Below are 15,710 nucleotides of genomic sequence, written 5' to 3' on the forward strand. Positions count from 1 at the left end.
CTGGTTTGTTTTTTGGTCATTTTGACCAATTTTGAGATGTTGCAGTTCTTCGTTGATTTCTTGTATAGTTATGTGTTTGTCTTTGTGTGCTTGGCACACAACTAGTTTCAGTACAAGTGGGATGACTCCTTCTAACAAGTCATGCATTATATCAGGTGGAAATGACTTTGTCACATCAAAATAGCTTAACTCACTCAAAGGAGAAGGACCAGTTGCTCCATATGTCACTTTATGCTCAGGGTTTTCGGTACACGATTTCAGATGATACTCGTGTGCCTCTGGGCTTCTCAAGACAAAGTCACTCTCATTGAATTTTTCTTTGATATTTGTGTAAGTTGCCATGCAAAAATGACAAACTCTGTGTGAGTTAAACGACATAGTAAACCCACCTAACATGTGGGCCGAAAGGTTATCGGCTGAAAATGTTGCTATTGCAGCATATAAAGTCTGCTCAATCCCATTAACTGTGATAGTGATGCCATCTCTTTCAAGTTTTTTAAGGTCGTCTAACATGGGTTTTAAAATAGTTTGTAAACCACAACGTTTCACAAATGTTTGACGAACTAAAAGAGCAAGATGAATATGCTTAAGCTTTGATTGATGTTTGTTATCAAGGTTGCCTATAGTATAGTAGAAAGCACATAGCTTATGCTTGGTACGCTTTGAGCCTAAAGGATTGGTCACTTCAAATTCATCTTCATAAAAATGAAGACGTAATGCATTTGGATTATCTTTGAAGACGGGATGTTCCATGAAGTAACTACCATCACAGAAGTTGCTCAAGTATTCAGTGTCTCTTTCCATATGCCTGTTGGCCTGAATTTCATCAAAGATGTCCTCACGTGAACAGTAGTGTGCCAAAACCTTTGTGATGGGCACGTAAGAATATGTACCTATTTTGTGTCCACTTTCTGACCTCAAAATGTGATGCACAGGTTCAACCAAATTTAGCTTAGACTTACAATGTTCTTTCAACGTGTATGGTGATTTGACAGCTGCTGATGCTTTTTCAAAAAAGTCATTTGATTGTATCACATCTCTTAGTTCAGGATACTCCAAAATACTGAACCCATTTTCTTGAAGATGGTATGTAATAAAAGCATTGTAATTTTCCTTAAAATAACTAAATAGAAAATTTATATCATTTAAAATTTCCTGCTGGACAGCCTGTGGAATGTTATTTTTTTCTCTACATTTTAGAATGAAGCTGCAAAGATTTTCTTTAAAGTTTCTAAATAGTGCATCCATGGTAGGTGGTACATCTGCCTGAGGCTGCAAATCATTGTCCAAGTTATCCTCCTCACATAGGTCAGTGTCATTTCCATTGTTTAGGTCAGTGTTATTTCCATTGTTTAGGTCAGTGTCATTGCTGTTGCTCTGAGGTAGCACATGTTCTCTGTGCTTACGGTACACATGACGCCTGTAAGACTCATACAATTTAAAAGATGTCTTACAGCCATTTAGTCCACAATTGATATTAAAGTTGGATTCATGTGCATGGATAAGACCAACATGTTGAATCAGTTTCATTAAGGTGAAGGTGGTTCTTCTACACTTGGGACATCTATATGGTCGAGGCATATTTAGAAGAGTAGATTGATTGTTCTGGTAATGGTGACTGGAAGGGCCTTGTCACCCACCTCAGTAATGTTCAGTATAGTGCGTTGGAGAAAGGTCAGCGTCTTCTTCAAGTAGGGTGGGTAAGCCAGGTTGAAAACAAAGTAGGCACAGAAGGCTGCAATTACCCCCTCTTCAACTCCTGTTCCTTGGCACAGATCCACACCATCCACCCTGACTGAAATGGGAACCTTCCTGGCAAAGGCCATTTTCCAGTCACTGTCTCCCAGTTGTACAGTTGGATAGGGACTCCAACTAACACGCTGCAAAAAATGTCAAAACAGTGGTGAAACAGATTAATTAAACAGATACAGCTTCATGATCAAAGTTTTAAACCTTCTTCATAATTTATCCAAAAATATGAAAGCATAGCGATTAGAAAAGCACTTTGTAAACCTGCTTTAAAACAGAAGGGCAATATTACCTGTCCTACTGAAATGAAGTGGTCCACCTTTTCTTTAAAGATGAGAGGAAGCATGACTAGCGCTGCACGAAAGTCAACTTCTGTAAGAGACAATGAAATGCCTTTAAAGTCAGTTTAGTAGATCTTAGTAAATTAACATTAATATTTTTAATAAATAAGTGAGTTAAAAAAAAAACATTAATTACTCGTAGGCACAAAAAGAACATAACAAAAAGAAAATAACAGGAGAATACCTGGTAGTTGTTCTGCCAGCAGTTCCTCCCTAAGTTCAGAGTAAATTTTGGCCAATGTGGATTTTCCTTCCACCAGCTTGATCACTTTTGGTACTATGCAGGTAAAGCCCTCTTTCAAGCGATGGCACAGGTTCACAGCAGATGGATGGATTCTGTCAACCTCTTCCCACAGCTGAAAGAGTTAATAGTAAGGGGAAATTCATTGCTCATTTAACCAAGTAATCTAAACATTCATGCACAAGGCCAGTAAAAACTAAAAACTATTGCATTTTAACTGTATTTCATAGTTACATTAGTTTTTAGCATTCCAAGTGATATGATTTTGTATCACTTACGCCTGAAGGTGTTCCCAAAAAAGGGTATTTCCTCAGTACATCCTCAACTTTCATGCCATCCGTGATCTCTTTTCGACGCCATACAAAAGTACGCTGCATCCGGTCTTTGACCACAGAGTTGTCTGGTTGTATCTTTTCATACTGCATATGTAGATCATGCACATGCCTCTCAATAGAGGTTGCATCCTCACCAATTACAGCAGGCACCTGCTGGAATAAAAAAAAACACAACAAACAAAAACACCAATTCATTGTCCTTTAAAATTCACTGGCATAGATGTCCATGGACCCCACAATGTAAGTCAGCATAAGAAACCTGTTGTTGACAAATAATATAAACGAATTTCCATTTGTGCACAATAACTTAGCTACATGAATCCACCCACCTCTGACACAGGTCTGGGACAGGTTCCTGCAGTTTCCGTGGACCCTCTTGACCCTCTGTTCCCAAATTTTTCCTTACTTCTTTTCACCTCGTCGTTGTGAATCAAAGGTGCACGCTCTGCTTTGAATTTGCGTTTGAGGGATTGATGCCAGGTATCCTAATATGAAAAAGTAAAAGAATGATAACTCAATTAAATGTAATTAGATTAACATGCAAGCATTACTGAATTAAAACATTGTAACTTACATAGCCATTTCCCTCCATATCTATGAGAAAAGGGTACTTCATAATAAGTGCTTTAACTACTTGCACATATTCCGCATTAGTAGGATACCTGTGATTAAAAAAAAAAAAGAATAGTGTTATGAATACTTTGCCATATAACTACTGTTTAAAAGTCACAAGTGTCTTTCATCATGGATGTGCCTTGATCTTCCTGTTAGGAGCAAATCTGCCTCTAGAACTCAACAGTTTGAAGTATATACTTATAGCACTGACAGTGACACTATAACAAATATATGGGCTACTTCTAAATTGTGGACATTTATGACTCACATTGTGTATTCTAACATTGCTTCATGGAGAACGCGAATTATCTTATGTCGATCTCTGGATGACTTCTGACATGCTTCCTTGTTATCTAGTCTGGTCTGAATGTCTCTAGGAAAAGGAGGAATCACGAAAACAGCAGGAAGTCTCCTATTTGCCTGATTTCTGACATAGGATGGGAAAGGGAGAGGAACTTATGTTACCAACACATTAGTAGTGGAATATGGTATATTTAATCTACCAACAATCTTGTATAAATTTGATATGGAGCCAATCAAGTGTCAGTCAAGTATTATTTATTTATACAAAACTTACCTCTCTTCAGCCAAAGGTTGTACATAAAGCTCTTCAGGTACTGGTTGTAAAGTTAGTGTGACAACGTCATCCTTCAGTTCCTTAACAAATTTGTTGAATTTGGCCTGTTTTTTAAATGATCCAGAAAAAAGGAATGCTATCATGTTGTCTGTCAAGCCACACTCTATTGTTTCTCCATCCACTTCATTGTCTGAAAACAACAGAGGAGGGAGGGAGAGACAGTTATTTTTCAAAGCATAAAAACGTAAACATTTTAGGTGTTTTATACAATACAGTGTACAATGGCTTCTCTTTCTCTCATCTTCCTCACCCTCTCTTTGCCTCTGTCCCCTCAGCTTTATCAGCTGTGTCTCCCTTACTAAATGTAACCTTTACCTGCTGTTCTTTTTATTAAGTCTATCAGTAGAGGTAGACAGTTTAGCCTCACACACATTATACCGACAGTCCACGATGCTCTGACCCATTAGGATGATGATAAAAGACAATCAAAAATAACGTCCCCCGTTTTTTACCAAGTATTTTAACTCGTAAAACTAGCAAGCAAAGTTTTGATACTGTATTCTAATGTGAATGACCTCGACATTAACGGATGGACTTATGTTAGCAGACAGTCATTCACGGAAGGTAAAGTAAGGAGGCAGCGCGCCTTGATCGTGATTGAGATCAACACAGCGCGCAGCAGCTTTGCTGTCATGGCCCAAAAACGTGCGCGTTGTTTAAAGATCTTGTATGAACCGTAAGGGCTCTCACTCCTCCAATAATTTACCCTCCAACATACATACACAAACACGCAACGATGCAAGCGACGAGAACAGTGTGAGCTACTCTCTCTTCAAGTGTTCCACCTATCAGAGCTATTATCATTGTACTAGGCGGTGTATGGAGGGGTTAGCGCGAAGTTTTGCTTTTTTCCTCGACGAAGGCAGAGCCGACAGACACTTCACTGCTTACATTGTTATGAAGCGGGAGGGGCTCAGTCTGTGGAAGGGGCTTGCTGTGTCACCCGGATTTGCTTCCCATCGTGCACCCAAACAAGGGTTCCTCTTCCACACGAAAACAGCATTGCAAATTATGCCAAATTCCGCAATATTCCGCGTTAAAACAGATTCTGTTTTAATCTGACAATCGCGAAAAAAACATATTCACTGGCATATGCGACCAAAACTGGCGCACTAAAGAGCTCTGCTCAAGAACCTCCATTTATGGATCGTCCCTACGTATGTCAACTAGCCAGGCAATGATGTCAGCAATTTTTAGCTAACATTAGCTACCTAACAATTAGCATTAGCAAATAATTATAATCCTTGCAAAATATTATATACACAAAATTAAATGGAATAACAAAGTACCCTCTTGGCATAACTTTAAAGTAACAGATTTGAAAATATATTTAGCTTCCATCAATAAACTCAAACTAACTAATAAGAAATTATTTAAAACGATTGCACTGATCGTACTGAAATTTAATATTGCTGTAACCTAGCACAGTGGTCCCCAACCACCGGGCCGGGGACCGGTACCGGTCCGTGGGTCATTTGGTACCGGGCCGCACAGAAAGACTGAGCAAAAAATATATTATTCATTATCTGAGTCTGCAAGCTGTTTCATTTATAAATCGATCAGATTCATCCACCTGTGCCTTTAAGCACCTGCCCAGACGCTTGTCTCGGTCACGGGATACGGAACCCCAAAATTAAGCCCACAAGCAGCAAAAATGAATAAAAAACAAACGTCTTTGGAGAGCTTCTTCGGAAAGGGGAAAAGGCCTAACGAGGAGACAGAAGAAGAGGAGCCTACCCCTTCAAAGAAAAAGAAACCCGCATTTAAAAGACTATATCAGGAGTCCTATTTAAAATGCGGATTTATTGCAACAGGTGATTCTCACACACCAAGTCCGCTCTGAGTGATGTGGCGACAGACTCGCAAATGAGGCAACGAAGCCTTCAAAACTGCGAGACCGAGCACCCTGCATTAAAAGACAAGCCATGGAAGAAAACATGAACAAGAACGACTGAAGCAATTAATGACGGCCAAAACAAAATTACGGAGTGGACTGGACATAAGAAACATACTTCGGGTGTCATGTCATGCATATGCTGCTGCATAAGGAACGCGCTTGTGTGAGCCGTTATTGGTCACATGGTCATTGGTCACATCATTGTGATTCAACCCTTTAATAATATCTCAAGGATCATTTTTGAAATTGGGCTTTTTACTGTAAAATTTTAATAGGTTCTGTAGCTGGGTTCATCTTAAATATTAGTAATGTGTGATACCACTGATTTTCTTTATTTTATTTTTGTGTGACTTGGAATATTAAGTTTAGTCCAACCGCATCACCTACATTTTGGAAATTGGGATTAATATTGGAAATTTGGGATTAAAAATAAAAGTGTGAACAAAATACATTTCCCAGTTCTGGTGCACAAACCATACAGTCCCCCAACTGTCACTGGCAGCTTCACCTTGTAATTGTACCCCTGATTGTGGAAAAAATGGTACAGATGTTGACCATTGATCATTTTGGATCTTAAATGTACCATTTTGACACAAAAAGGGTACATTTAAGTATCATGGGGATCAGCTTGGAACCTGTGATGGTAAATCATCGGCAGTTGTACCTTAGGGAACAAAAATGGACCTCAGTTGTACCCTTTTTTCTGACAGTGTATGCCGGTTGTCACAAATGAAGGAGCGTCAGATATCAGATTCATTTCCTTGTTTGTTTCTCAGTACACAGCCCCGCAGCTGAGCTTCAGCAAATGAGCAATCTATGAATGATCTGTGAACGATCCACGAACGATCCGTTCGTTTGCTGATCATTTGCTGCTGGTCAGATGCCACACAGCCTGAGTGGCTTGGTCGTCATGTGACAAAAGAACGAAGATCCGGGGGCGACTCGTGAACGAATCATATCTGTTTCCTGTCCTGCCAACTGAGCTTATGCGGCTGCCTGCCATGTGTGCGAGAGAACGAATCACTCACTGAGACATTCTGGGTTGATGTCCAGTACTAGACCTGTTCGTTTTATCTTCTGTGCAAGACTTGTTGAGTTCATCTTCAGGCCTCAATATCCTGAAAAAGAAATTTCTAATCCTCGTCAGCAGTGTCTTCTGGGTTTTATTTGTGCTAAAACCTGTATTTTCTCTGTCACTGCCTGACTTGTGTTGTTGACTGTGGATTTCTTGACTGTACTTGTTCGGTTTATCTTCTAGACAGGACTTGTCAGTTTTATCACCACAAAGAGGCTTGTTGGGTTTATCTCCAGGTCTAGCCTTGTCAGGTTTATCTCCAGGTCTAGACTTGTCAGGTATATTCCACGTCATCCTCTTCAGAGTGGACTTCTCGAGTTTCCCTTTGGGTGTACTGTTGTTTGTGTTGTTTGTATTAGTGCCAATGTTGTTTTGACCAACAAAGCTGCAGGAAGTTGAAGGTGTGGGTTCTTCAACATCTGGAAGTTCACTTGGGTCTGTGGGACTCTTGTTAGGAAAGTGTCTCATGGTCAAAAACTGGTGCCCCAGAGCTTCTATGGGCGTGATTCTCTTTGCAGGATCTGTGTGTAACATCCTTTTAAGAAGGCTTAAAAATGCCCTATTGTCTTTCCACTTCTTGACTGTTTCTGGGTCTTGGCGCATCTTGAGCAGATCATCCACACAATGAAAGTCTTCAGAAATACCACCATAGTCTTCGCTGTGCATACTGTTTGTGGTCATGTATTCATCCCTGGTTTTCAGTTGCCATGTGTGCTGCTTTCCATGTTTTTTCTTCCAGAAAAACCTTTTAGTGTACATCCCTTTATCCAGCACATGTTTAGCTGGCTGACCTTGCATCTTTATAATGATGCTTAATTCCTCAAATGGATCCTGGATAGGAAACAGATGGGAGTTTATATACATGAAAGCCGCCACACATCCGAGAGACCACATATCCACAGCCGTGGTCACTGGGAGGCCCAAGGTTACCTCTGGCGCTCTGTAACCAGTAGGTTGTATGTGGAAACCTTGCTCTATTTCTGACACATCAGAGGCTAAACCAAAATCAATCAGTTTCACCTTTAACGGCTTTTCATGACTAAGCATTATGTTGTCTGGTTTGATATCCAAATGTACGAGACCAATGCTCTTGAGTGCATTCAAAGCCACCAGGGTCTGGTGCAGGATTACTCGAATCTCATCCACAGGTAGGTATGTGTGGTTTTCCATGTAGTTGTGTATATCTGTATTTAACTTTTCCATTGCAATATAAGTGTAGCTGCCTTGCTTGAAATAGCCATAACACTTTACCAAATTGCACTTGTCCGGATCCAAACATCTGAGTTTCTTCAAAACGTTTATCTCCCTCATGGCCATCGATCGATATTCTTTCCTAATACATTTTACTGCCACATTTGTCAGACTGGGAAGCCTGTAACCATTCAACACGGTCCCAAAGCTCCCCTCTCCGATGAAGTTTGTGAGTAAGTACCCTGACATTTTCTGTGTTTTAAACACACAACGGTTGTTACGCATGACATCATAACTTTAAGGATGTCATGACAACCGATGATATTCTAGAATTTTCTCCTAAAACCATGACAACCATCAAAACACAAGAGTCCTTCAAATTACAAATAACATGTAATTGGCTTGTACAGCACAGCATGGCATTAAATCATTGTGTAAATACTGACATGTGCCATCAACAGGGCACAGCAGGAAACATGGGTAAAACAATAAAATTATTATTAAGTTATTAAAATATTCTTGTACACCTACAGTTTAAATTTAAAGTATGTGTTTAGTATGTATTTAGATTTTTCTGCCTAAGTTTACAAATACTAGAACTTATATACCTGGGGTGATATTAAAGGCAATTAAAGCAATGGTGTGAGCTTGCAGGTAGTGTTCACCTTCAATCCACGATCAGGCTTTTTAATTTATCTGTCAGAGCTGTGCTCACTGACCCAGACTAATGCATCATTTCATGTGCATGGGGGAAAGGTTGGGTTAACACCCCAGCCTGTATCTTTCGAGAAATAAAACCCCATTAAGTTACAGAAAGCTGGAGGGCTCCAGCTCAGGACGGGAGGTGAAAAAAAAAAACACAGAAAATCGCAGATTCACTGGCTATTAAGTCTGAAGGAGCTGCAGCAGATTGGCCCCATATGCAAGCATTTGGACAATTATTTATAACACACAAACAAATCAACCACAACCTTTGTCCTGACGTCAGTGCCACTATATAAGTATCCATCCTCATGCAGTTTCTCTTGCCAAGTTTGCTTGTGCCATCTCTCCCTATCAATACATTTATTATTTTTATTTTCAATAGCCAGTTATTTTTAACTGCTAGACTGCTTCTCTGCCTTTTTCACCATATTGCAACACAACCACGACATGACACACACACACAAAGCAGTGTTTCCCTATCCTTGAAATTAGGGAGCAGCCAACCCCTCCAACTTACCTTATTTACCTTATTTACCTTATTTGCACGATGACATGTGGTTTCTGTCTCTACATGGTGGTGTTTTTATAATTCACTGCTGCTGTCTGCACACATGGGCCCGGTGCGCATATACACAGATTGTCATTTTAATGTGTTTAATTTGTTTGGCTCTCAGCATATCACTAAAACAATATATATACAAAGCATAAACCAGTAAACTGAACATGATTATTGATGAGTTACATTTTTCCAGCAGGTACCAGAGAAACAGTACCATTGCACCCATGATTATTAGACCAGAATCTTGCATGTGCATGTGAGATGAAATCAAATGTTGACCACAAAACAAGTCTTAATTGAGAAGAAACAAAAAGATTCTTCATTCTTTGGTGTCCTTTCAAAGCTCAGTAAAGCTGGATGTTGTATATAGCATCTCTCCACTGTATACTTCTTGTAAATCATGTCATGCCTTAAGAACTGTTCCTGTTGCCTTTCCACCACATCCAACCAGTTTGACCGTTAACACACTTAGATCTCTGAGTGCAGGTTTACTTGTAGTTCCTAGGATTCATAAAAGTAGAATGGGAGGACCAGCTTTTAGCTACCAGGCACCACTACTATGGAACCAGTTACCAATCTGGGTCTGAGAGGCGGACACTGCCTCCACCTTTAAGACTAGACGTAAAACTTTTCTGTTTAGTAAGGCGTACAGTTAGCCTTAGACTTTGTGTGTAGGGCTGATAGGTGTAGTTATAGTTGCCTCAGCCACAGGTATAACAGGTGTTAGGGCTGATAAAATCTTAACTTTTAGCACAGCTATGCTGCTCTAGGCCTACGTTGTCGGGGGGCACAAACATGATCCACTGAGCACCCTCTGACCTCTCCTCTACTCTCCTTAGTTTGGCTCATACTGGTAATATCGTCTCATACTATGTGTTTACTCTCTTCCTCGTAGTTTTGTGCCTGACTCTCGCTCTCTCTCTTTGTTTGCAGGTCTCAAGACCTGCATACTGACCTGCAGTCCGGCCCCTGATCTCTCCTGTGCTCATTGACTTCATCAGCCTCTGCTGCTCATCTTTGCTTTGATTCCTATCAAATTACTATTACTACTTGTAGACTGACGATATATATAGATATCCATTATAATATAATCACCGTTTCATCTTGCTGTCATGTTTGCTCTGTACTGTATCATGTTTTCTGCATGTTTGCTCCTCTCTCTCTCCTTCATCCTCTCTGTTCTGTCTCCCTCTTTTCCTCTCTCTCTCTCTCCTTCATCCTCTCTGTCCTGTCTCCCTCTTCTTCTCCTCCTCTACCCGGCCGACTAGCAGCAGGACTGGTTCCTCCTTAAATAGACGGGTCCTGCTCAAGGTTTCTTCCTCTTAAAGGGAGTTTTTTGCTTTTAAGAGGGTTCAGGCTCTGGGTCTCACGCTCTGAGTTACTGTGAAGCACTTTGAGACAATTTCTGATTGTAAAATGGCTATATAAATAAAACTGAATTTAATTGAATTGAATATTTCTCTTCTGCAGCTGGTTATACAGCATGTCTATGTGTGGCATGATCTTGTGACACAATACTAGGAAAAAACAAAAAGCTTCATCTTCCAGCATTCTCACATAGCGGCATCTCTCTTCGTAGGGCCATCAAATGCTTCTCCATTCCGTATGGTCTGAAAACACTTCACTAGATCATCCTTGTGCTCGTACACTGTGTTAACAGGCTGTTGAAATTCCAACGTGTTGATGATGCACTTGGAAGTCGATGCACCACCACCTCATCAAGCACTGCGGTTCTCTTGCTCGATCTTGTGAAAAAAAGAAGCAAATCCTCCCATGTCAGAAAAAAAGTGACCTAAGTGATCTAAGGGATGCGAGTTTGCTTGTTGCCTTACCAGGTTTAACTGGTGGGCATAAGAGTGAACGTAGTGAGCGTTTGAATAGATGTCCTGTACCTTACGCTGCACTCCTCCAGTGGCACCCCTCATACTGAAGCCCCATCATAGGCCTGGGCGATCAACTTTTTCAAAATTCAAAAAAACTCTCTTGAATGTTGTGGCGTTGGTCAATGTATCTCAGTACCAGGACTAGTTGACACCACGGCGCACAACTCTCCCTCCCCTTAAATAAATGGCAAATAGTAACGTGATGAAGTTGCACTCACCACAAAACTGAGGCACAAAGCTGCCTCCTGTAGCTGTGTGCCTCGTTCTTCTTCTCTGATCCTTCAGTACTCCGTGTTTAGTCAAGTAATCACGCTTGACATTATTTTCCCTTTGGACGCCGTTTTCTTTGCACTTCAGGCAGGTTCAATTCCCCAAAATATCCTGCTGTGTCTTTGAACCTGTGGTCACCATTCACTTTTTGTTTTTTTAACACCTTTGTTCACAGCCGTACAAATCTCTGAGCTGCACGACACAAAATAAATAATTTTTTGTTAATATTACTGTAGTGTTATTCAGCAGAATATTGTGGGTAGTTTAAATTTATATATAAAAAATAAATTCTTATATTTATAAAAAACATTTGGGCTGGATCATATATGTTTTGGACATCTTGGTGTGGGCCAGATAGAACGTTACAGCGGGCCAGATTTGGCCCGCAGGCCTTGAGTTTGAGGATAAAGAGTCCACAAGGTGGCGACAAGTCACCGCACTACTACTAGCAGCTAATACTGCACACAATCATTTGGATATAGTTCTGTCATTACTGTTGTTTTTCAGCTCACTTAGATAATACTAATACTGCTCTCCCTTATTTTGCCTCATCTTGTTTATATGTCATACATCATCCTCCCATACTGGTACTGACAGACCTCGCTTTGTCTCTAGCTTGTAGTAATGCTAAAATCAAACAGTCCAATCAATTCCTATATTACAATATTATTCAAATATTTTCACATTTCTCACAGGTGTGGCTCCTGTATAAAATGAGGTAAACAAAAAAACGTCAAATTAAAAACACAGATGTAGAGCAGACCTGTTCATAGCATAAGGGTACATAGGACTGACCTATCTGTATGGAGGAGATCAGAGGAGAGAGTCTGTCTAACCTAAGCATCAATTGCCATGAATGTACTTGAGTCACCTTTAAACCTACACACAGAAGAGCAGAAAAAGTTATGGTCTACTGTGAGCAGGCCTGATCGTAAAGTCTGACAGCAGCAGGGAGGAGCGCTCCTTCACACAGTGCGGATGGTAGTGTTGGGAGGTTCGACTCGTTACTGACTCGATTCAGTTACTCTCAAACCCTAATGTGAACGAATCTTATTGTGAGTCATTTAGTTCATTTTTATAGCCGATGGCGCATGTTCCTCTGTAGTATAGTGCCGCGCATTGATATAGGTCAAGCGGCGACGTGCATTAGGTGTGAAGCGTTGTGTGTTGCTATGGTAACTGGAAGTCTTGCGTGAATAAACAGAACTGAAGAAGCCTTGGCCGCGGTTCTCAAACACTAAATACTGAAGACAACATGGTTTGCTTCAGCTGACAAAGTATAATACACAACTACCACAAGCAATTCAAAGCATGTGAAAACATAAGAGAGCAAATACACACCACAATAAAGCACCTGTTTTTTTTTTTAAATCAGGAAAACGGCACAACGCACTATTCTCACGGGCGGGTCTTATTTTGCTGCTGCTGGTTTATCTGTTAATAAAAACCGCCAGGCTAGGCCACACACACCACACCAAAATCCCAACAATATTTACAAAAACACAGAGGAGCCAGAGATCGATTGTTTAGAGTTCACGCTGTGTTGCAGGCAGAGCTCAGGTGATCAGCTCCGCACACAAGCAGCGCGACACAACCGGTCTTTTTCCACAAAGCTTCTCCCCTGTACCCCCAGAGTTTAGTGCAACCCGATCAGTTCCCAAATAATATATACAGAATATTTATAGTTCAGAGTTCGAGAGAACGGTCCAAATGAACCCGTGTCCCTCCGTGAGGACAAGATCAGCAGTTCCTCGGTGAGACGTCGCTCCATTAAAAAAAGAATAAAACGCGATCTCACCAAACTCCAGTCGTTCGGGTAAATCCTTTTTAGTCCTGGGGTAATCCACTGTCTTTGGTAAATCTACATTGTCCGTAGATTCCACTTAGATCGCGGTGAATCCAGCCAGGGAAAAGGTCCACTCGTCCACCTGTGCCTTCCGTGTGTCTCCTGAGTTCCCCCCGTGTGTCCTCCGTAGAGACATCTAAATGTTCCGCACAGATATCCCACACCTCCGCAGCGTAGATTGGCAGGTGACAAATATACATACATGACATTTATATGTGATGAGAAATAATAACCTCTTTTCTCTCATTTCTAAAACAGCCATGAACGAGAGTGTGCTGCTTCCCACACAGCGTGTGTGGAGCCCGTCACGTGACAGATGAACGAAGAACGAGAACGAGAAGGAATCCACAGCTCTGATCTGTGCAGCCTGAGCAGCCTATCGCATGACAAATGAACGACGGACGAGAAGGAGAACTGCTTCTTACACACTGGTAAAGTTAAAAAATATTTATCATTAAATGAACACATATGTGCAGCGGAGAGGATGAAGTACAGGAACTATTAAAGTATGTATTATTATATTTTATTATTTAATGGCGAATAACACTAAAACATATAATTTTCGAAAGCATTTATATACAGACACACTTTACATTATATACACAATAACTCTACACATCAACAAGAACCAAAGACCACTAATTAGTTATGATAGCGTATGCCGGTTGTCACAAATGAAGGAGGTCAGATATCAGATTCATTTCCTTGTTTGTTTCTCAGTACACAGCCCCGGAGCTGAGCTTCAGCAAATGAGCAATCTATGAATGATCTGTGAACGATCCACGAACGATCCGTTCGTTTGCTGATCATTTGCTGCTGGTCAGATGCCACACAGCCTGAGTGGCTTGGTCGTCATGTGACAAAAGAACGAAGATCCGGGGGCGACTCGTGAACGAATCATATCTGTTTCCTGTCCTGCCAACTGAGCTTATGCGGCTGCCTGCCATGTGTGCGAGAGAACGAATCGCTCACTGAGACATTCTGGGTTGATGTCCAGTACTAGACCTGTTCGTTTTATCTTCTGTGCAAGACTTGTTGAGTTCATCTTCAGGCCTCAATATCCTGAAAAAGAAATTTCTAATCCTCGTCAGCAGTGTCTTCTGGGTTTTATTTGTGCTAAAACCTGTATTTTCTCTGTCACTGCCTGACTTGTGTTGTTGACTGTGGATTTCTTGACTGTACTTGTTCGGTTTATCTTCTAGACAGGACTTGTCAGTTTTATCACCACAAAGAGGCTTGTTGGGTTTATCTCCAGGTCTAGCCTTGTCAGGTTTATCTCCAGGTCTAGACTTGTCAGGTATATTCCACGTCATCCTCTTCAGAGTGGACTTCTCGAGTTTCCCTTTGGGTGTACTGTTGTTTGTGTTGTTTGTATTAGTGCCAATGTTGTTTTGACCAACAAAGCTGCAGGAAGTTGAAGGTGTGGGTTCTTCAACATCTGGAAGTTCACTTGGGTCTGTGGGACTCTTGTTAGGAAAGTGTCTCATGGTCAAAAACTGGTGCCCCAGAGCTTCTATGGGCGTGATTCTCTTTGCAGGATCTGTGTGTAACATCCTTTTAAGAAGGCTTAAAAATGCCCTATTGTCTTTCCACTTCTTGACTGTTTCTGGGTCTTGGCGCATCTTGAGCAGATCATCCACACAACGAAAGTCTTCAGAAATACCACCATAGTCTTCGCTGTGCATACTGTTTGTGGTCATGTATTCATCCCTGGTTTTCAGTTGCCATGTGTGCTGCTTTCCATGTTTTTTCTTCCAGAAAAACCTTTTAGTGTACATCCCTTTATCCAGCACATGTTTAGCTGGCTGACCTTGCATCTTATAATGATGCTTAATTCCTCAAATGGATCCTGGATAGGAAACAGATGGGAGTTTATATACATGAAAGCCGCCACACATCCGAGAGACCACATATCCACAGCCGTGGTCACTGGGAGGCCCAAGGTTACCTCTGGCGCTCTGTAACCAGTAGGTTGTATGTGGAAACCTTGCTCTATTTCTGACACATCAGAGGCTAAACCAAAATCAATCAGTTTCACCTTTAACGGCTTTTCATGACTAAGCATTATGTTGTCTGGTTTGATATCCAAATGTACGAGACCAATGCTCTTGAGTGCATTCAAAGCCACCAGGGTCTGGTGCAGGATTACTCGAATCTCATCCACAGGTAGGTATGTGTGGTTTTCCATGTAGTGTGTATATCTGTATTAACTTTTCCATTGCAATATAAGTGTAGCTGCCTTGCTTGAAATAGCCATAACACTTTACCAAATTGCACTTGTCCGGATCCAAACATCTGAGTTTCTTCAAACGTTTATCTCCCTCATGGCCATCGATCGATATTCTTTCCTAATACATTTTACTGCC

The 15,710-nt window shown here is 41.0% G+C and overlaps 1 protein-coding gene across 1 annotated transcript; it reads right to left on the minus strand.

Moving 5' to 3' along the window:
- Positions 1-1,030: 1,030 nt before the first annotated feature.
- On the minus strand, positions 1,031-4,696 carry LOC114427963 (uncharacterized). The gene is made up of 9 exons (XM_028396212.1): positions 4,641-4,696; positions 3,859-4,048; positions 3,550-3,708; positions 3,241-3,328; positions 2,996-3,151; positions 2,610-2,819; positions 2,275-2,446; positions 2,042-2,121; positions 1,031-1,880 (listed from the first exon to the last, which is right to left on the minus strand). The coding sequence occupies exons 2-9, from the start codon at positions 3,999-4,001 to the stop codon at positions 1,584-1,586; spliced, it is 1,305 nt and encodes a 434-aa protein (XP_028252013.1). The 5' UTR covers positions 4,002-4,048; positions 4,641-4,696; the 3' UTR covers positions 1,031-1,583.
- Positions 4,697-15,710: the final 11,014 nt, after the last annotated feature.

The sequence above is a fragment of the Parambassis ranga genome, chromosome 22, assembly GCF_900634625.1.
Source record: "Parambassis ranga chromosome 22, fParRan2.1, whole genome shotgun sequence".
In the NCBI taxonomy this organism is placed as follows: Eukaryota; Metazoa; Chordata; class Actinopteri; family Ambassidae; genus Parambassis; species Parambassis ranga.

What these genes read in the sequence shown, in the direction of transcription:
- LOC114427963 (XM_028396212.1), bottom strand. Translation starts at nt 4,001, where the DNA reads ATGATAGCATTCCTTTTTTCTGGATCATTTAAAAAACAGGCCAAATTC. An exon ending in CAACCTTTGGCTGAAGAGAG is followed by an intron (nt 3,709 to 3,858) that starts GTAAGTTTTGTA and finishes ATCCTATGTCAG; the next exon opens with AAATCAGGCAAATAGGAGAC. An exon ending in GCAATGTTAGAATACACAAT is followed by an intron (nt 3,329 to 3,549) that starts GTGAGTCATAAA and finishes TTTTAATCACAG; the next exon opens with GTATCCTACTAATGCGGAAT.